The sequence below is a fragment of the Chroicocephalus ridibundus genome, chromosome 2 (genome assembly GCF_963924245.1).
Source record: "Chroicocephalus ridibundus chromosome 2, bChrRid1.1, whole genome shotgun sequence".
Classification (NCBI taxonomy): domain Eukaryota; kingdom Metazoa; phylum Chordata; class Aves; order Charadriiformes; family Laridae; genus Chroicocephalus; species Chroicocephalus ridibundus.
Window position 1 is genome coordinate 32,893,050 of NC_086285.1, and position 22,662 is coordinate 32,915,711.

A 22,662-nucleotide genomic window follows, 5' to 3' on the forward strand; every position below is an offset into this window, starting at 1 on the left:
TCTCCCTATTTGTGAAGCTGAGAAACGGGGTTTGCTTTTCTTTTCCCCATTCTTTCTGGCTTCCCTCCGGCTCCTCCTCCGTGCCCCCTGGCACCCCCCCGGGGAGGTGCCGGGAGTGGTGCGGGCGGGCGGAGGGGGCGGCCGCAGCGGCGCCCGTGTGTCAATGTGTCTGTCCTTCACTCCTCCATTGTCTCCCGCCGCCGCCGCCGCTGCTGCCGCCGTCGCGCCTGCCCTCCCCTCCCCGGACCGCGCAACCACCCGACAGGTGCGGGCGGGCGGGCGAGCCGCCCCTCATGGCTGGGCCGCCGCCGGACGGGAGAGGCTCCTCAGCCCCGCGGTGGTGCTGCCCCGGCGGGCGGCGGCGGGGCAGCGCCGGGCGGGCGGGCGGGCGGGCGAGGCGCCGGGCCTGTGTGGCGGTGGCGGCGGCCATGGCGGGTCCGGGTGGGATCGAGGGGGTGCCGGCGTGTGGGAATACCGCTGTCCGGCTGTTTGTGCGCGTCCCTGCCCCGTCGCTGCGCGGGGGGGGAAGGTCCTGTGCTGCTGAGCCCGCTGGAAGCCCCCGGGGCCCCGGGACGGGCGGCGCCGGGCGGTGCGGGCTGGCACCCGCAGCTGGCAGCCCCGGTGCCCGGCCACCCTTCCTTCCCCCCTTCCCTCCTTCCCCGGGGGCTGCCGTCTTGCCTTTTTGTGGCATCGGTTTGCGGGGTGTTTTGTTCTAGGCAGTAAAAGGTGTTTTTTCGCCTGAAGCGGCCGATTGAAGCCGTGGTTGTATCGCGGCATCGCGTCCCCAGAAGGAAGCGGACTTTGGTGCGTTGGGAAGGGAAGCGAGGCGCTCGAGGTGTCCGGAGCCGTTGCCTTTTGTTAGCGCCTTTCTAAAATTAAACCGTCGGTGGAAAAACGATCTTTGTTACGGCTCCAACTTTCCGCTGCTGCGGCTGAGGCGGGGTGGGCGCAGGGGGATCCCGCGCGTCCCGGCGGGGGACAGGAGGGGCTCTGGCCGCCGCGATTCCTGCCCCCGGGTCTGCGAGAGGGAGAAGCAGAACCCTCGGGCACGGTGCTACTTTTTACCCTCCTTTGTCCTACTCTTCAGTGTAAAATTTTTATATCCTGTCTTTTAAGGAACCAATTTTTTTTTTTCCTGTAACTAATTTCTGAAGGCGTAGCCTTACCGGCAGGCTGATTTTTTTTTTTCTTTCCATAGTAATTGCAGGTCATCTCCTGGCTGCTTATTTCTTGGAATCTCTCTTAAATACGAATCTTATTCTCTGTTTTCACATTTGTTAATTGCTTGACGGACTTTCAGAAATGGTGAAGTCCCGCTGTATGCTTCCTGGTTGAGAGAAGAGCACCCTCTCTGAATCTAGTGTATCTTCATAACTATTTGGATACAAACCCAAAATCTGATATGATTTTTTTTTTCCAGCAAAACAGTCCAATTCTGTGTGTCTTCCTGATTTTAAAAGTCACAGAAATACACGGATGTGCTGCCGTCTAGTTTTACTTGAATCAACAAGTGTAAATAAGAGAGAGTGCTTTGGACTTAAGATCATAACAGTTTCCCTTGACGTTTTTTGTGGGAAACAAAAAAAGTCTTGAAAGAAGTGCCCTCAAGACAAAAGTGCTTTTTATTTTCTGGTCCAGAAAGATATCCCTGTGTAGTGCTAACAGAAGTCTGTCACTGGTTCAACCGTGAAAGCTGAAATTAGGGCTTAAGTGGTCTTTTGTTGGTTCGCTGCAGGGTATGAATTTTACCCGCTGTGAACAAATTTTGTGATATTATAGTATGCTGATAATCTCTGTGACACTATTAAATAACAAGAGCCTACAAGCTTCCTTTCATATTTCAAAAAAAAACCCAAACCCTGTCAGGCATTCAGTGTACAGAAGTATGCATATTACATTCTTTTCTTTTAATGTGAGAATGTCAGTACTGTCATTGCACCCTAGTTCACAGAGTGAACAGGCAAACGCAATTTTTCCTTGGCAGCCTCACTGGAGCTCACTTGGTGACTAAGTCTGCAGGAGTGCTCCATTTGTAAAAGTAATAAAATACTTTAACACTAGCTAAAAATGTGTCGTCTTCTTACCTATAGAAGGCTTCTGTATGACCTTCAGTCCAGTAGTTTGCAGACATTTCACAATCTTCGGTTATCTTTGCGAGATCGTGATGAGGTAATGAAGTGGCATTGCCTCCATTTTATGTATAGAATTTGAAGCGTGGAGGCAGCAAGTGATTTTTCCAAGGCAGCGCAGGGAGTCTGTGTTAGAGCAGGGAACTGGAACATGAAAATGTTCTGTACCTTTGTGTCTTGCCTCTTAATGTATTTTCTTTTGTCTGCTGCTTCTGTTTGTTTTGTGTATTTAAGTTGTGAGTATTACTGTGTAATAATTAATAATTTAAGTTTGGGGTATTACAGAGGGAGAGGAAATGTTAACCTCACTGCGACTCAATATATTGTTTAGATTTCAAATGATAAGAATTACATATAAAAAAATTCCATATTTCCTTGTCAGGTGATACATCTTGTACTTTCGATTTGTGAAGTAGGTACCAGTGGTGACAATTTTCCCTGTGGTTTGCTGGTTCTAGTGTGTACAGGTCTGCTTGTGGGAATTTATGATGGCTGTTGTAATCAATGTATAGGTGTTCCTAAACACCTGATGGTTTTCGCACTTGTTGAGAGCAAGATTCATGCAAGAAAATAACAAAGAATTCTTTAACTGAGTAATATACACTTTTAGTGAATATGCAAAACAATAAGCTTTTTCTTGGGTCAAGCTAGGGGAGAAAAGACCGCCTTATGCCTTGGAGAGTGCACCATGAAACTCTCAGTCTTCGGACATGGAAGAGAGGAAAAGGAGATACTGAACTGGTTTCACTGGTTTCAAACTGTTTTTTCTCAAGTGACTAACCTTTGCTTGTGTCTTGGAGGCTTGCTTGAATTATGACCACGTACTCTGCTCTCTGCTAATGGTAGCATGCATCAAAGATCCTATAGCCTCCTCCTGTGCCTGGGCTTGGCACGATGAGAAGCTTGGTCTGACCCACTACACTTTATCTAGGGAAAAATAGCAGAATGGGTGAAACAAGTACTGATATTCCTATGACTTATTCTCCTAGCTCCCATCCCACTGGTTCACAGCTAAGGACTTCCTCAGCAAAGAACTGGTACCTTTGTGTTTACCTTTGTATTTGACAGCCTGTAGTGGTTTGTTTTGTTTTTTTTTAATTTAGGTAAACTTAGTGTCTGCAGCATTCTGTGATTATAACTTTCACAGATGCTTGAAAAAGGAACTTCTTTTTTTTTTTTTTTTTTTTTTTTTCTTTTTGAACCTGCTACTTCACAGTTTCATTTGATTCCCCACCCCTACACTCCCAGTTCCTGTTTTGGGAGACGATGAAGAATTGTTCCTGGTTCACCCTTAGTGTGCATCTGTGCCTAGACAGACCTGTGTTATCCCCCGCCGCTGTTTTTTTGGCAACCTGAAGTCTTAGGTCTATTTAGTCTTTCCTATATAAAAGCCATTTCATATGGTTCTCAGGTGTGTTTTTGTAAAATGGTTCTGTCTCCTGCATGGTCTGGACTATGGGAAATCTCCTTCACGTGGAGTTGAGCCTTTCAGACAGACCTCGACCAGGATTTGGTCCTGCTGGCTCCAATCCTGATAGTTATCTCCTGGACAAAGTGAGGCATATCTAATAGGATTATTCATTTAGATCAATTCAAGTTCATGCAAGTTTAAGGGTTTTTTATCGCTAGAAACATCCTCTGTTTTTTCCTCTCAGATACTAATCTGTGGGTAGGTCACTGTTTTTCCCCCAGTTGATTGGCATTGTATAACTCTTTGACTTCCTTAGTATTTTTATTTTATTGTAACTGGAGGGCTTGTTAGGTTTCATCTGTATTTGGATCTCAGGACAGCCACTGGACCTATGATACGATCTGTCAATGTTGCCAAGTCTTATTTTGTACCAGAAGATAGATTACAAAAAGACCACAAAAGAACAACTGAAAGCAACCAGAGACTGGCTGCACAATACGCGTTTGAACACAATAGGTATTATGTCTTTGAATGACAGGGTATTGTTATAACCAGGGTGCTCATCTGAGACATGGATAGAGAGATATCTCCATCTGCTACCAATTCCCTGTGGGACCTTGCACAAAGTTAGCCTGGAACTTTGAAATTCAGGAGCAAATCCCAGTATTTGACTCTAGCTATATCCAAAGTCTGGCAAGATGAGACTGGTGCTCTCTTCACCTTCTCTTGAACTGAAGTATCCTCCAAGGGATTGTGTGCTCTGGACTATTGGGTAATCGGTGTTGAGATGAGCATGTTCTCCAGTGGGAAATACAGGACAGAGCAGTGCAAAAGTGCCAGTTTGGGACCTGAAGGTTCACATAAGGATATGGTCCTCCTGACAGGGTTTATTAGTCTGATTTAGCACGAGTGTTGGTGGTTTGCCCCGAGACCTGATCTGACTGAGCAGAGCCAGCTTTGGTGGGTTTGCACCCTGATTATAGCCAGCATAGAAGCCAGCTATAGAGGTTTCTTTACAGTAAACTGCCTGAGAGTTCATTTGTATTGGCTGCAAAGTGTATTTTTGAGTATATGCTTTTATTTTCTTGTATATCTTTAACTGCTAATTGTGCAAGGAAAACTCACATAATCATCCCACAGAAAGGGAGGGTTAATAGTGCAAAGAAGGAATTTTGAGGCACTCAGGTATTGTTACGATGAGGGCAATGGTAAGTGCCTTAGATAAACGTGCATTTGTACTAGATGGTTAAAAGGCTCTTTAAAAAAAATCAGCCTCACTTTCATAACAAAACCATATATTTGATATGTGCACCCCTTGCTCCATTTATATACTCAACATTGTATCTGTAATTTAGGGAAAAAAAATAAATTGTTCCTTTGCAGGTTGATTTCATATTCTTTTAGTTGTTCTAGATGGTCCTGATATGAACAGCTTGCTCAGACAATACACCTTTTTGGTTTTTCATATGAGACTTTAAGTCATTATGATTCTTTTTGATTAAGAAAAATCCAAGCTTTAAACAAATTGTTTCATGCAAATTAATTCCATGTAGGTAGATACTTTAATTTTTTTGTGAGTGTAATAGGACAAGCAGCTTTTTGCTGATAAAGGTCTGAGATGTGGTTAGTGACTGCAGAGCAATATGTATCAGAGGGCCAGTTGAGCACTTTTGCAAGACCAAGTTTTTTCCCACTTAAGCATTGCAAGTGTTGGCAGTAACCCAGTCATGCATTAGCACAGTTTCTGTAAGAGTTGATTTGCAATGGCTTTGCAGACAGGTATTGCTAAAATAAATTCAAAGCTTCAGAGATGTAAAATAAATAAAAGTACATAAAGCTGTAAAGGAAACACACCTTCATGTAGAAAAACTTTGAAAAACTTTACAGCATGTATAGACCCCACTCCACCTTTTGGGAATTGTGAGTATGATGCTGTGAAAAATAAAGTCCCTGGGAGCGTTATGTGTCAGCAGCAGTTAGTCAGTGACAATCAAACTTTCTATCTGGTGAAGAATGGTGGAGGCAGTTGTCTAATTTGATCTAAACTCTGAGTAATTTTTTAATATGTTTATTTAAGCTCTGCTAACGTAATACAGTCATGTACAGATACATGTACATTTGCAGGCTTAAGGTGGTTGTTTAGGACAGAGGAATAACATTATGCGTTGAATGGATATGTGCTATTAAGTTCAGTTTGCTTTAAGAAACATCATTTTTTACTCCTCAGCTTATTTTCTGTCCTGGTTCCTCCTGTTCAAATTCAAGAATTCTTTTGTTTGTGTTGCACATAAGGCAATAGGCTGTCACCTATGTCTGTCTCACTGCCTGAGCCTACTGGTAAAGTAATTCCATTCTGATATGTCGCGTGCAATAAATCTCACCGGTGAACTGCCATGTTGCCTGTTAAACTGTGGATTTGATTTCTTCTTCTGTGTGATCCATTCTTGATTAAATATGAGTACAGCAGTGTGTACTTGTTAATTTAAAATAGTAATTATCTGTTCAAAGATAACTAGGATACTCAGGGATCACTCAGAGGTACCGCTGGTGTGTGAGAGAAAAATTGACAAATGGAAAAAATCTATTGCTTCTTCTAAAGAGAGAAGTCTGTGGAGTGCAATAATATTCTGGCATGCCTGAAAACCTTTTCAACTTGCCGTATCATACCTCTTAAATCTAGCTCTAGGTCTTGTAAGAGACTGCAAAGTTAAAATAAAAGTTATTCCAAAATAAAAAGCAAATTAGAGAGAGAGTCCAGTGACCAAATGGATGGGTACAGTGGTGTGGTGGCCATATTTACAGCAGCATAGTGCTCCTCAAGGTTCTTACGTGCTGTAAAGCCGAGAGCAGAACGAAACGCTCGAGTTTTAGGGTTTAACAGCTTTGGTCTTCTGTAAAGTGTGGTTGTATAGTGCAAGCACAATAAAGGGAAATTATGTATTTCTAACATATTGCTGGTAGACCTTCTGACTTGGATCACAGTTTTGTGATGGGGCTGAATAAGTGCAAGTGGCAGCTCATGTAGATCAGATTGCAGGACTAGGAGGTGCTTGGTGCGTACTTCCTAGGCAAAGGGAAAGTAATTAAGAGGTAAGCTGGTCACGAGTCAGTACAGAAGCTGAAACCTGGGTAATGGCTAATACATGTGGTAAGAGCTTTTTCCCCCCTGTTGTTCAGTCTTGTTCCCATTCCATCTTTAGATATGCTTTTATCACTAAGTATGTTTTAATATAGTAAAAAATCTTCCTCATGTGCCGTATAAAACAAATTGTCTTTTGTCGAGTTATGTATTTTGGTTTTAAATTTCCCAGAAGTCAGGAAAATATTTCCAGGAACTAAATCGGTAATTCCAACTGTAATAGGGATGTTGTTTATAAGAGCTGTTTGTTGCTATGTGTCTAAGAGCTTTTGAAATTAAAAATGTGGTTTTGCCGTGGTATTCACATAGAGTTTTCTGCAGGAATTTTTAAATTCATTGAGTACTTCATACGTAGGCATATTTCGAAGTACCGTATAAGGATTTGCTGTGCAAAAGCTGACTTATTCTTAGGTCAGATGGAGAAGTTTTGTATAGAGATTGCTTGCAGTTATTGCAGATTCATATTAGTGGACAAAGATTATTGCTTTTAGTCAGCCTGTAAGAGGAGTGGATTACCTCTGGTGAGAATTATAATTGAGGAGAGACAGGTCAGGCAAGGAAAATGCTAGACGCAGTCTGCGACAGACAGGTTGGTCAGGGACACAGGAAGGAAGCATCTCCTGTGATGTCTTGAATCGCAGCGAGTTACGCCCTTCTACAACTCCTTCAACTACTGCAGGCACAACAATTAAATATGGCTTTGGGGTTGTACTTCATTTTAATAACCACTATTTCACATGTTTTCCTTAAATGTGTTTTCTTTTCATGTAGAAAAAGAAGTCTAAGCAGTTCCGTTTGTAATTTGTAATCTGAAGTGATCATTTTTAGGTTCTGTTTCCATAAATAAAATCCCCTACTTCTCTAGAAATGTTTTTTTTAAAAGGAAATATTCATTCAGTGCATTCAAGTTATATGTTAGTCATTTTTCTTCTGATAAGGCACAGGAGGTTAAATCTTCGTAATGTGGTACTGAGCATTAGCAGATACAGGGCTAGTCATTTATTTTCACTACCATTTTATGCCTCAAGCAATAGGAAATTAGAAAAACAAAGTATGTTTTTTGTTTTAAATACTCAAGGAGCAGTCAACCCTTTAAGAAGAAGAGGGGATGGTGAGTTTCTTCTCAAACTGCAACCCTACAAGCCAATGTTGATATGATGAGTTTGGTTAGAGTCTTGTTGCTGGTTTTGTCCCGTGTCTCTGCACCTCTCTGAGGTTGCTCCTGAAGCCTGTGCCGGTAGTCTCCTTTCTGTCTTAGGTCTGCTTTGACTATGTTATCTTAATGCATGGTTTTCTGTGACCGAGACCTGAGGATCCCCAAACATCAGCCAGTGCTTTGGAAGCCCGGTGTTGTGCTGTTGAATTCCATATTCCATCTGAGATGGGTTTTTTTTCCTGCATTTTGTGGCCAAAACAGGCCCCGGTCAGCATGTCCCCAGGGCCGCCTGAATCTTTGGTTCTTGTTTTGTGGAACTTTATTAGAAGACTTTTACTTGAATTAGAGAAAGGAAAACATAGTCATAATATGCTTTTCCAAAGGAGCCAAGGGAAGGGCTTTATATTTTCTATTTTTGTATTCCTGTTAAAATGTTTGTAGGCGTATGCTGGAAAGTCGTGGTGACTTCTTCCCAACGTGCCCTGCCATCAGTATGTCAATTTATTTGCATTGCAGTTGTGCCTCCCAAGATCCTTCACTACAATAGTGGACTGGTTGTTTGGTGACCTACACTACTCAATCATCAAGGCACCAGACTATTGAGTCTCTCATGTGATGAAGTTGTGTGATTCTTGAACTTTCATCTGTAAGCAGTGATCCACAGCTCCTTGAAGCCAAATGTGTCAAGCCAAAGCATTTCGTGGGTAGCCTGTTTGATGCTAGGACTAGTTTAGTAGCTTAGTGCCCTCCCTAAGTGGCTTTTATTTCCTGCTTAGAGGAAGACCTGATTCTTTTCCCATTTCCCTTTGCCTTGTCTTCTCAGACCTTTTCAGTCTGACCGGGTAGGTATCAGCGCTGCAAAAGCAGTGTTATGGTATGAGGAGACAACCCCAAAAAATCTTTTGAAGCTGAGGGAGAGCAAGATGTTGGTGATGGGGAAAAGGGCGCTGTCTTTGTAATGTAGACCAAGATGTTCCCCATTTATTCTTTTCAACATCCCTTGTTACTTTTTAATTTTTTGTAATCCGAGTATAAATTACTCTGGTTTTGTTAATAACTAGGTTATTAGATTACTGAATGACTACCTTAATTGGTGTTCTCAGCAATTGGTTAATAAAAGTTCATATCAACATATTCTTACTCTGAAATATCAACTCTGTTTTTGCAGCATTGTCAGGAACATTGCCTACTGTTGCAAAGCCCCCGATAGAGAGTCATGTTGAATATCTGCTTTCTTTTATTTTAGATTTTTTTAAAAATAAATTTAGGTTGGCCCTTCTATTACCTTTGCATTTTATCTTCCATTAGCAAAGAACATATGCCAGGTTTTCTAGTTTTTCAACTCTACAGAGCATATCAAACTAGGCACAGCAACATTTGAGGTGGGATGTAAATGTGTTGGTCTGCACGGGCTTTAACAGTCAGTTCATTCACTTTGAGTTTGGCTGAACAGATCTACGTTTTGGAATTCAGCATCAGTTCACTTCTTAAAATTAGAATTATTTTTTTTTCCTTATTGTACTATAGACGCAGTAGCTGTTAATGGTTTTTTGGCTTTTGAAAGCTGCTGTTTCTGTCAAAAGGACAGGAGGTGTAGAAGTGAAAAGCGTATGCCCTTTTTTCACTGAAAGTTAGTGTATTTTGTAGAATCCCTTTCTAGATCTGCATTCAAGAGCCCTAGGTTAACTGGCACATCTTTCTGAAGTCCTCAGAGAAACCAGCCAAGCCTTTCATTGTGTTTTCTCAGTTCAGGAAAAAAAAAAATCAATCCTTTAGCTGTCTCCATCCATAAACCTTTTAAATTCTTCATATCTTGCATTCTCGTAGGAAGTGGGTTGTAGAAATCTAATGTCGCTTTTATTGGCATTCTTACTCTGTTGCATGTACATATGTATGCATACGCCTACACACATACATTCGGTGGAACCTTTATTAGGTTATCTGCAAAATTAGGTTGCTGATACTGGTCTTTGCAGAGCATGAACAATGATCTTGTAAAGAAGGAAATAGATTTCCTTATTAATAATGTCAAATATCATTGTGCCGAGCTGACGTTGATACAGCCCAAACAACCGCAAAGCGGATATATGCTTTTTCTACCAAAGGAAGCCTGGCTGGCTGACGTAGTGATGTTTTATGCTCGTTTAAAAAGATATTAAACCTATTCTGGTTAGAAATCCATAACCCCTGCAGTAATGCTTGGCTTCAGAAGCTGGGTTGGGTGCGGGTGAGTGTTTGTGGTCCGATGCGGAGCCTGTTCTTTGTGGTACCCTGGATTTTGAAACTTCCCAGCCAACGATGGAAGTTCTGTGAACCATTTCAGAAAGATAAATAGGCAGGTCTACTGAATTAACTACAGAACTGCAAAATATACCATTAGTAATTGTCCCATTGTTAATTTTGGGTGCGTAATTAAACTCTTAACTCTGCCTGAGATGTTTTCAGTTGTCATCGAGTTGTCATTCGCTTTTGCACAGATTGCCAATCTGCAGGTGTGAATTCCTGTTGTAGAAACTGATGGAGGAAGTTTGATCTAGTTCAAATATCTAAAGAGTGCCTAAAGCTGAAGACTTCCTGAAGATCTCCCCCTAAGATGGGCAAGCAGAAAATTTTAGATAAGTTATTTTCTGGAAATGTGTGTTCCTCCATTGATGGTGAAAAGAGGCAACGATCACAGGGTCAGATTTGGGTGTCTGTTGTCATTCATTTCTAAAATTAGGTCAAGTGCCCCCCATTTTTGGATTCTGACAGTTGGCTGTTTGGTCAAGAAAAGTGATTATGGGTTTTGACTTAGCTGATTGCCTCCTAAAATGATTGACAGCAAAATAGGTAGTGGTCCTCACAACCAAGAGCATCACTTAAACTGTTGGGTTTTGCGTTGGACTGAGCTGACTGACAGGTGTCCGTGCTTCCACTGCTAATGCGTGGGCACGAAGCACTTCAGGAACTGCTGCAGTGTAAACAGCAGTGTCCGCAGGTGGGATTTGCTGCCTCTGTGATGGAGTGGGGTAAAATATTATATATCTGTTCTGGTCTACATCTGGCTGAAGCAGATGTCTCTCACTAACTTCTACTAGCTTCTTGTAATGTGATTATGCTGTTAGCGCATGACGCTGATACTGGAAAATAGATACAAATTAGTGAAGCAACAGGATAATTTATTTTTCCTCTTAGCTTGCGTGATTTATATTGCTACTTTATTTAACTTCCTTTCATGGCAGTATTTCTTAAATCTGACATTCTGGCCACCTGTGTATATAAATGTATTTTCGAGAACTGAGTTTTCATCTGGTTGCAATTATGATCAAAATTGCTTATAAATACATCGTTTTCAGGAACAAAACTATCAAGATGCATTCATAGCATTCTTAATATCTATTGCTTGCAATGCTGTGTTTATAGATAGAGTGTGAATTATTTGTGTTAGTTGGATGGACTTCAAAGTCTTCTGAATCTGGATTACCAGCAAAGACACATTCTTGGTTTCATGCATTTATATTTTCAGAAAAGTGTTGCATTTAATGTCATTTATGTCCAGATACAGCATGGAAGAAGATTAGGAAAAGGGGAGCTGAACTGTTGAAACTGAGAGAAGGTGTGGTGTTTTGAGCACTTCAGTGGCTCTGTCCATGCATGGTATATCAAAGTAGAGGAAACCGTGCCATCCATGATAGCTTAACATTTGAGCTTCTTGATGACCAAACCAAGACTGACCTCCTAGTTTGTTCTGATGTGTGAATAGTGTCGAGGTCCAGTACTCTCTGTCTAGCTTCTTTTAGGTATTGCACACGTGGAGGGTGTGATGTTTGCTATCTAATTTAATTATCTGAAGGTAGTTGATGTTACATGGGATTTCTTATTTAGCAGAGTGATACAAAATATACTGAAAACACAATATAAATGTAAGTTACATGTAACAAAATCAAGCAATTGCAGTACACAGTTCAATCACAATACCAATGTAATTCCTATTACCAGTCTCTACAATATGCTCACTGTCACAACGCTGGACATCCTCAATCACTGGGAAGAAATACGTGGGTTGAATCACAGTATTCTATGCAGACTGGGTCAAAGGTTTTTGTTTTCATCACTGAAGACAAATAATTTCAATGTTTTCCCCTCATCTCAAAAGAAGCAACCTTAAGTCCTCCTACAAAATTAGTAATGCAACATGCTGACCCAGGTCAGTCCTCTTGGCATTTTTGTTTACTACTGCTCTTCACTTGGCCTCTCTGAATTGCCACCCAGCTCTGAGTGCTGTTGGCGTAGTACTTCCAAGTGGATAATGCCGTCATGGGTGAGCAATGCTTGTCTTGTGCTTTTGTGGATTTAAGAGACAGCTTTTCTTGAAGTACAGAGTGAGATGGAGCTACGTGGGATACATGATGCCTAAAAGTTACCTGACCTCATACCAAAGCTGAACTTACTGAGAGGAACTGGCCTTTGGTCCAGAGTCTGGTCTCTGAAAGTGGCTAGTGGAGTTGGGTAGGCAGGGGGGCGGGGGGGAAGAGAGAGAAAAAAGGTGTGGGGGAAGATGCCATAGTATAAAAATATAGATAGATGGGAGTCCTACATTTCTTTCTTTCGTGCTCTTGTCATACTTACATCAATTTTCAGCTTAGAAGGTTGTAACATCCCTATGTTTAATAGCCCTTGATAGACTCTTCTTCCATGAATCCATCTAAGAGCTTTCAGGCTTCCATGCAGGGGTGAAGAAATGACTTTCTGAAGTCAGGCTGAGAGCGCTGGTGTGCGAGCTGCCAAGCAGTGGGTAGCTTAGCAAGTCTGTGCCCCCTCTCTGCATGTTCAGCCTGTAATAGCTATTTCTCTGACTCACCCAGGATAATAGTTGTTTGTGTAGGCACCCTGTGCCATGCACTGTTGGGTTGTGTTTTTTGTTTTTTTTCTTTTTTTTCCCGTTTTTTTTTTTTTTTTTTTTTTCAACAGTGAACTTGTGGGTATGAGTGACTATCTATTGCCATAGAATTATCTCGGCTTCATCTGAGAGGGATTGTATCCATCATTGCCTAGAAAATAACTGTTTGCAGGTTGAAGCAATCTGAGCATTGAGTACTTTTATCCCCCACTTCAGGAGTTTGTTCACCAAAATTAATGTGTTCTGTCAAAATGTTCAGCCCGCTCCAAGGAGGAGGAGGCAGCAGGCATGGGGAACATGGGACTGCTTTTGGGATGCAGAATGATACAAGTCAGTTACAGACTCCTTTTTCATCCAAATGAATGCTGCTAACAGCATAATCCATGTTAGCTGGTGTGTTTGGAATAGTTGACATGGTGCAAAGCATTGTGCATTTCCACTGCTGGCTCTTTGTGCCATCTCTTTTTATCCAGAAATATCAGAATGCAGGTATCTGGAAGCTGACTCACTATCCTGCAGGTAAAAAGCCATGTGTTAGTTTAGTGAACTCCTTTGCCTTGTACACGCTTTGAAGAAATAATTAGGGAGTTCTAAGTTGAAACTTGCTTCACTGCTTAAAGCAGTTGTTTTATTAAAGCCATGGCCTTCACTGCTTGCAAGTGTGTAAGAGGTACTGGCTATTAATATATCCCTCCTCTGATTATTGTATTTAGTTCATGAAATAATAAACTGTTAGCAACTGGGAGGCATTGCTTTCTGGGGAATGCACACTTTGGTTTTATTTTTTTTTATTTTTAAGCTTGGTCCTTGTAATTTTGAGGACAATTTATGGGTTTTCAAACGCTGCAGCGCTGTATTCTGGAGACATTGGAGACACTGGTGATCTCCTGTGCTTTTACTGCTGCTCAGAGCTTTGAGGTAGCAAGAAAGAATGGAAGTGGCACATCTTCTGATTTTATTGTTGTGGTATTTGAATTGTATGAATAGGGTCGACACCATAAAAATGCTTTTCAGTGGGCTGATACATTAAAAAAGAGAAGCAGGGTGGACTTGAGTAGAGGAGTGGTACACTACATCAAAAAGCTGCTCTTTCTCCACTGGCCTTCATTACTGAGCTGTTCTTGTGTTGTCTTGTGTTCGACAGACTTTGTTGCTAGGAATGAAGCATCTCTCAATTTTTTTTTTTTTTAATGTGTTTTCTTCTGAATACTTGCATTTATTGATTTATTGGAGACCTGGTTCAGGGGGACCCTAGAAAGTAACTCCATTAATGATTTCTTCCAAGTGTACTGTGAACAGTGGCTAGTACAACTCTCTCTGACAAACATTAATGAAGGACTGAGGTAAATTGCAGCAGTACTTTTGTAACCATTTTTGCAGAATTTTAGCTACGCCATTTTTCCTTTAGCAACATCATCTCTACGGCGATACCTGAGATGGATATATGTTTCAGCATAAACAGCGTATCCAGTGTCCCTCTGAGTTCAAGAAGTCTGTTCTAACATCTACACAGTCCATTGAAAGGGGTGTCTTGCATAAGAAAAAAAACATTATTAGCTTTGGAATCGTACCATCTTCTGCTTGTTTTCTAAGTTCACCTGACCCTGATCTCTGCTGATGCTTTTCATCCCCTTCTTTTTCTAAGAGATTGTCCTTCTATCAAGCTTGGAGTTCGATGACTAACCATCACGTTAAAATGAATGATTTAGAGTATGAGCTGATCTGTATCAATACACTGTCTCCATTATTTCAGGGTACTCTAGTTAGGAGCACAGCAGCCTAAAAGAGCTCTCAACAGTCTGAGAAAAGCTCCTACTAATACCTTGTCCTTGAATAATTATATCTAATTCATCCTCTTAGTTGCTGAAAGAAACCTTCTTACTGAAAGATATTTTTTTGTGTGTGTCAACCCAAGTATATGATTCATTTTCTTGACTTGTATTTTGATCAGTTCACCTGATCTAGTTGAAGATGTCCCTACTCATTGCAGGGGGGTTGGAGTAGGTGACCTTTAAAGGTCCCTTCCAACCCAAACTATTCTATGAGTCTGTTTTCACCTGTCAATGATTAAGAATTTTTTCCTGTTTTTTTGTTGTTTTTTTTTTTTCCACTGACTGTGCCATGACTCATGTGTATTTCATATGGTTGCTGATTACGAGACACAGAAGTCCATTGCCTCAGTGGTTAAATTTACAGTTCTCTTGACCTTGTGAAGTGCATCTGGAGTGCTTCGGTCGTAGTAGGTTTCTGTCTTGTTCATACGTTGTTATTCAGCTGAGCCACTTCTGTAGAAATTCTTGGTTAGTGACCGGAGAAATACCTGCTCTCCCAAAATAAAGTGCAGTGGGTTGGATCTCTAATGCACTGTGTGATTGCACATTAATTGATGACAGTGTGGGTTTTTTGACTGTTTTTCAAGAAACATATTCCAGTGCATCTCAGTTTAGCAGTTAGGTGATGAGATTTATGGTACAAATTTCGGTGAGTTTCTCATTTTTGTCTGGGTTTACTTATTTCTTAGCTGGGTAACTACTCATAGGTTACACAATTCTTGGCTGGAGAATCTTGCATGAGCACGTTTTTTTATTTTTTATTTAACGTGTGGTAAGTTTCATTCTCTTTTGGTATTTGTTTTTACTTGCTGCAGAATGAAACCAATTCCACTTCTTTCATCTCTTTGTTTTCTCTCTCCCAGTAGACATACTAATAAAGGACAAGTACTTTTATTGGAGTGGACACTTGTTCTTTACTGTGGAAAAACACTGTCCTGTGATTACAAAAAAGCAACCAACCAAACAAAAAGATTAAGGGCCTTAAAAGCTTCTGGAAGGCTCTTTTGGGAAAGAGGATGTTCAGTGTGTGTGGAAAACCTGCTACAACACTATCTTAAGATACTACATATGATAGCCACTGGTGACTAGGGCATGCTTCCAAGTATGAAATCAAAGGTCGGTATCTAGCTGCTTCATGTACTCTAATGTCATAAGCAAAATAAATCCATAACAGAAGACGTATTTTTCAGCAATAAACCTGTGGATTAGCAGTATCCTTTTTTCATGTAAGTATTAAAACTCGAGGTTGATTGTATTTACCCTGCACATCGTTATGTGACTGCTTAGTCCCTGCATGTTGCCATTGAGGTGGTTTGTGCCATAAAATCAGTGAGGGGATTTTAACATGGTGAGAGTCTGGCTCGGGCTTTACTATTTGTACTGAACAAGACTTTTGGGGTAAAGGTTTCATAATCATTGTAACTGTTGGTGGCCTCTGTGACAAAATAGCAAGATAAACTTTCCGGCTGGCGGCACTTCCCTTCCTGCTGATTTGTGCCACTGCTGAAGTTACAGACCTCCAAGTTATTAGTCACTTTTTAAATAACCCTATGTTTTAGGAACAAAAGGCAAGATTCAGAAAATGGTGATGAAATAGCACAAGTCAATCTGTGTAAAGAAAACCTGCTGAGTCTCACCAAGTGTAGGGGCTTGGTCTTGGCAGCTCCCCAGATGTGCAGTGAAGGAAAAAGGAGAGGTGGCTTCGTAATGAGCTCTGGTCCCATCCTCGGCACTTGCGACCCTGGGAAGCAGCAAATAGAGCTTCTTATTTCCTTATTTTTCAACAATATTGAAGTGAGCTTTAGCAGGAGGTAGGGAGCATCGCCGCCGCTCTTCATGTTGAGGGCTAGCCATCATACTGCCTCCAGTGTGTAAATAAAGAGCTTTTCCTTCACGCTGACTGAACCTGGAAAATGTCAGCAGCCGAGATGGATTTCATAGCCTTACAAGGGTGCGAAAACTGTGTTAAAGCAGAAAATGCTTCACAGCAGTCGCAGCAGTGACCACTGCAACACCCGTGCAGGCTGCGGGAGCGATGTGCGTTGCCGTCGCTTGCCTCTCGCCGCACCCAGGAGTTGAGAAGTGTCTGTGGAAAAGGAGGAGCTGTGAGAGCCCTCACAGGGACTCAGTGTCTGGGTGGAAAGTGGGAAGCCTGATGAGGATTTAGGCGAGAACCAGCGGCTGCATTGCATCCGCTTTGTCCTGTCGTCCCCTCACGTCGCTCTGTTCCTCTGTACTGGTAATAATTTATGAGTTTTCCACCTACAGATTTTGTTAGCTCATAATATCGCTGCCCGCTGCCTTGCCGGGGAGCGGAGGCAGCTGCTGGCTGCGTGCTGACATGTTTCCTCTCCAGCAGAAGCGCAAGGGCAGCTCTTCCTCCATGCAGCTTGAGTTTGGTGATTTGTTTTTAACATAACTCCTTGGCTTGCTGCTGAAAGAAGGGGAAAACCCTCTTTAGGTTTTCATCCTAAGCCTGGAGCTGTAACAGTGAGAGGATGAAAACGCCTAGTAACATTGCTGGACGAAAAAGACCCAATAAAGCCTTTTAATATCCTGGGTATTTCACTTCTTGGGGGAGAAAAAGACTGACCTTGATATGTGGGTTGGAGTTTTTCCTTCATAGAAACTCTCCCCGTCTATGCTTTTATTTTATTTGACTTTGTGATGAGTGCTCCCGTCTTGCATGATGTCTGAGCAAGGGAAGGGGATGGGAATAATTCCTGCCAAGCATCTGTTCCTGTGAAAGCTGGTGTTGCTGTGTTGGTGGTGCTCTGGCAGCTCGCCCCAGCACCCTGTCAATCGAATGCCATCGGCATGAGTCCCCGCAGCAGCAGCGTCCCCTGGAGCCTACCAGTGGGCTGCCCAAATGGTCACTGCCTGCGCCTGTAGGCTCCCTCGCCATTTTTACAGTGCCCTGCATACATAGAGCCATAAAATATTGGTAGGGAGTTTTATTAAATGCTTGTTCTTTTTTTTTTTTATGTTGTCTGGCATTGATTTCCTTCTCTCTGTAAGTAGGGCAGTGAAGTTTCGCTGCTGTGAAGCAACTGTTCTTGAATTCATCATGAGCATGTTAATGTTTGAAGAATCTCAGACGATTCTGAGATTTTGGTTAAAAGAAGTGTAAAATGATGCTTAGAAAAATAGTATTGGTATGGATAAAGGTTTTTAGTACTCCTTTTTTTTCAGTTTGAGCAATATGTTTCCAAGAACAAATGTTTCCAGTATTTTAGCTTGGTAGAAACTTCAGCCTTATCAAAGCTTTAAATAATTTAGGGGTTAATCATCATAAGAATTTCCCTGTGGTATGGATAAAAGACTACAGTTTTTGAACTTGTGAAGCAAGTTCAAACTTGCTGAAGCTCTGAAGTAACTTTTACCTCATCTGTTGCTGGTTTTATAAATTAATTTTATTAATTAACGCTGGGTTTATTAGTTAAATCTGTTAAAATTTTAATTGTCTGAGGATTGGTCGATCATAGAAACTGCTATATCATATAGGTCTAGATATCTACAACTGTAGATGTCCCTCATTTTTATTTTAACTGTTTAGGGTCTTTAGCATGTAAATGAGAAGCAACTGTAGAGAAAGCTGAACTTGTGGACTTCAGGCATTTTCAGGAAGATGTAACAACTCAACAACTTGTGTATTTTTTAAGTATGAATCTGTTCTGTAGAAGCCTGGTAACAAGAGTGGGAGTGGAATTTGTGAAACTGTTTTAAGTTATGCATTTTTTTTATTTTTCTGAAGAATTTCGTAGCTGCAAGTTAGTTATCAGCATTTTGAGGTTTTTATGGAAAATGAGCCTGTTCTGGAGTGTGATGCCTGGTCCTCTGCTGCTCTCTGTCATCTCCTGCTTGAGTCAACCCAGCTTCTGAGTTACCTGCTTATAAAATAAAAAGTATTTGGGTATGTAAGTTGAACACATGAGTTTTCTACGAGAGGTTTTCTGGCTCCCAAAGGGAGAATCAAGAGTAAAGCATCTATTGCTGAGCCTCCGTAGAAGAGTGGAGTCTGTGAAAGGAGTGTGCTAAGGAGCTATCATTTCCACATCTTTTGCTCTCATTCCTGCTGGTAGTTCATACGAATCCTGGAGGATGTTGGACTGCAATATAAAAGTTTGACTGGTGGTTTGGGTTTTATTTTTGAGGCTATTTCCTTCCTACCCATACCCATCCTTAAGATCTTTACTCCTCTGAAACCACGAAGACTTCTCTAGCTGGCATTTCAAAATTTGCCTGTGGCTTTGACCTATCCAGATCCTGTACCGTTCAAAATGAAGAATATATGTAATAGTTCAAGGTCTTTTATGATTTCAAGGCTTCGTGGCTACACGACACCTGAGAGGCAAGCTGCACTGCAATGCAATCAAATGTGCTGTGCAAGTTTATATGCTGCCACCCTGAATTTACAACCTCCAGCCATTGCTTTTCTGCTGTTGACGATGTGTTCTCAATTAAAAAAAAAAGTCTTTGCATTGCATTCACTTTTGTAAATTTTAAACTATCATCCAGGCACCTGTAGTAGTAGCTGGTGTCATTTGTGGTGTAGATACATCCTGGGCTGTCGTATAGATCACTGGGTTGGTTTTGTTCAGGCTCATGCTGCAGTTTAGTTTCTTCATGAAAGTGTCTGTGCTCTCCCTGGGCCAGAGCTTGAGGGAGCGAGTGCCTTATAAAGCCTGACCCTCACTCCAGCAGATTAGAGCGCAGTGCATTTAAAGCTAAATATAGAAGGCGGCAGATCCTGTGTTCCTAGTAATTAACTGTTCAAGAGTCTGTTCTGTTGGGCAGAACCTCTAGTCATTAAATCTGCCACAAGTGGTGAGTCTTTTTTTAAAATCTTGTTCCCAGCTGTCTTAAAGGGCATATTTTGTATTCACAGGGAAGGGTTTTAAAATCCGACAGTCAAGCTTCAGGTGAGTGCAGCTCTTCTCGCAGCTTAAAAAAAAGACGCTCCACCAGAGGAAAGGAGAAGTCTAGTGCTAGAAATTCAGCATATGCAGTTATATCTTTTATAGCAACTAGGAAACCATACCAGTATGGCTGAGTTTGAAGGTCGGGTATCATTCATTTCATTGTCCCCACAGCTTCTGTGTGTTCATTAAGGATGTGGGCAGTGTGGATCCCAGCCCGACAGTATGTTTGTGCTCTGAAAGAGCTGTGATAAGAGGATTAATTCTTACTGCTGTGTCACTTGCTTGATACTTTCTTTCCAAACCTCATGGGCTCCTCCTGCAATCAATTGTAATGAACGTGATTAGACCCAGAACAAGGCATAAAGTATTGTGGCCAAGCATAAAAACAATCAAAAATGCCTGGATGAATATTATATTTTAGAGATCAGTCTCTTACAAATAACTGAAGGCCAAAAAGACAAAACAGATAAGTACGTCAAATCTAGCCGGTCACTGGCTAGAGGCTGGGCTGTTGCTTTATCCCTGTTGACTGCTAGATTATCTGCCTAATTAACTTGTAAAGCACCTCCTGTTCCTCTGCCACTGAGACAGCTAAGTGGGGAAAGACACTTTTGAGCTCTGTTGTGAAGGGAGGCTTGGATCCTACAGCACTTTAAAAGATCTGTGATATCATGGTTTGCCATTTTTAACTCTCTCTGCAGATGGGCAAATCATTTTTCCAGAAGGGTATTCAGTGTTGCAGTTGTTTTTAAATGTTCCTTGGTCTGTTAAAACAGTAGCTTTAAATCTCGGTGATGAATGTGAACCTCTCAGTTTAACTGCTTGTTGCATCTTTGTATTTTTTATGACTTGCAGGAAGCAAAACCAGTCTCCACTCCGAACTTTACTGGCTATTACCAGTGCATGCGGGCAGTTTTTGACTGCGGATAAATGGTAGACCTAGGCTAGAAAAGCAGTGGTTTGCCACGTTAAACATTTCAAATGCTGCAGAAATGGCCAGTTGGTGATGCTGCAACTAGAAGAGGTAGTCTGGTGAATGGGAACATATTGCATAACTGGACCATCATTAACAGAGTTGTTAAATTAACTTTCAGGGATAGAGAGAGCATTAATTGGATAGTAAAGTGTGATTGATGGCGTCTTTCTAGCCATGGAGCTTGAGTTTATCTTTGCTCGTGGTAGGAAAAAGTGTTGGCAAATGTATGTACTTTTAAACTAGACATGCAGTCCACAATGAAGAAATAAAAATAATATAAATTTTTGTAAAACTAAACTTACTAGAAGAGCATGCCTAAAGGAGAAAGGTTCTTGCGTGGTAATTCCGCACAAGCAAATCGTATGTAACAGTGGCCTAATGACCTGCGGGCTGTGAAATAGGTGTCCTGTGAATCCCAGCGCTGGCATCTGCTGTTGGCAGGACAGGGGATGACCCGTGACCATTGCCACGTGCTGCCACGCTTCCTTGTGTTCACTGCTGTTTGCATTCAGCTGTCGATTTAGCTGCTCATTGCTCAAGCTGCGTCTCGTGGGATTAAACTAATTCTATCCAAAGCTGAAAAATAGTTTTGTTTTCTTTAGATAAAATGGCATTAATATCTGATTACTTCCCAATTTTTTTAATGTTGCATGTTGAGATTTGCCATTAGGGTCTGAAGTAATAGAAGCTCAATTTTTTTTTTTTTACTGTTGTTGTTGTTATATGACATGCCATGTAGGTCCTTAACTATGTATTTATACACAAATTGATGGGGGGAGAAGTTGATTATCTTTTATTAATTGTACAACACATACAGGTTTTTAGGAACTAAAAGTTCCTAAGATACAGTGGTGCTTGGAAGAAACACTTGAGAGGGATTTGATTGTTAAAACATTGTCTTTGTGGTTAGACCACAGCCATTTCTTCAGAAGGATGGCGAGTAGCTCTGGGAATCTGATTGCCCGGGGAACGTGTCAGAGGGCAAGACCTGTGTGGCGTGGAGCCCTGCTGGGATCATTCCAAATCTTGTGTCCCTAGAGGCTTCCGTGCCCCCAGGCATCCCAATCAGCTGCGTGGGCAGCGCAGCTGTACCCCTGCCCCGCAGTAGGGACAGAGGCTCCATCTCCTTCCTCCTCGGGTTGGAACCTTCACGGTTTCTGTAGGGATGCTAAGAGCCAGGTTTTGAGAGAAGCACGTCTCATCAAAGTTATTCTTGGATCACAGTGTTCTTCGTCTTTGAAATAATGTGAAGTACTCTTTGAGTATATGTCAAGAACGAACTTTCACATGTTGGGATTTTCCTACACTGAATGTTTATTTTGCCTTTAGGTTAAGCTGTTGTCTGTAAATGCCATAGTAAAAATATATTTTTCTCTTTTTTTCTCCAGAAATTTTATGAATAAGAATCAGAAGCCGGTGCTAACAGGCCAGCGGTTCAAAACTAGGAAGAGGGGTAGGTTATGTTGCATTTTTAACTTTATTTTCCTCTTTGTTAAAGTTACTAGTAACCAGGCAAGTGGAAAAACTGAGAGTTCAATAGGATTACAGTTTTTCTCCCTTTCTCTTCAGCCACATTAAGAGAGTAGATGTTATTTTTAATTAAACTCTTTTAATTATTTTCTTTATATATCTTAGAGCTTTCTATAAAATTTGGGTTTAGTAGCTATTAAGTCTTGCAGAAGCCTTAGTTAAAACATCAGATTCTTGCTGGGTTTATGGTATATTTACATACGAGGAAGAAAACTCTTAGATGTTTGTATTAGATGTTTGTTTCAGGTGTTTTCTAGAATGTCCCTTTCAACTAAGAAAGCAAAATATAAGCTTTTATTTAAAGGTTGCATATAGAAAATGTAGCTTTTTTGGTTTTGATTTTTATTTTTATTTCTTTGACTCAAATCAATACCATCTCTATAACTGAACCTTTCACATCTAAAAAGGAATTCCCTCACCTTCCTTCTCTGTGAGATGATCAGATCATCATGTAGCCCTGCTTTCTGTAACAATAGAAGTCAGAAAGCTCCTTTTTCACAAATATTTGTTTCTGCTGTGTTAGCGTAGTTTTGTTTTTTTCTTGTTAAAATAAAACAATTACCATTGCCTAAGACCCATTTTACTCATTGTGATACTGATTTTCTGTAAACGTGACTAACACTCTCTTTCCTTATGAACAATATTGCATCAATTGTTAAAGAAAGCTAAGTGGTGCTAATTATAGCGA

At 41.3% G+C, this 22,662-nt stretch overlaps 1 protein-coding gene across 2 annotated transcripts in view; it reads left to right on the forward strand.

Moving 5' to 3' along the window:
- The first annotated feature begins 110 nt into the window (after window positions 1–110).
- The window catches only part of BZW2 (basic leucine zipper and W2 domains 2), a 60,622-nt gene continuing 38,070 nt past the window's right edge, over window positions 111–22,662 (forward strand). Inside the window, exons 1-2 of one of the 2 annotated variants that reach the window (XM_063324951.1) lie at window positions 111–265; window positions 21,833–21,897. In XM_063324951.1, the coding sequence (XP_063181021.1) occupies window positions 21,840–21,897 (58 nt within the window). In that variant the 5' untranslated portion in view covers window positions 111–265; window positions 21,833–21,839. The remainder of the gene's footprint in view (window positions 266–21,832; window positions 21,898–22,662) is intronic. The other variant, XM_063324950.1, reaches the window with a different exon arrangement.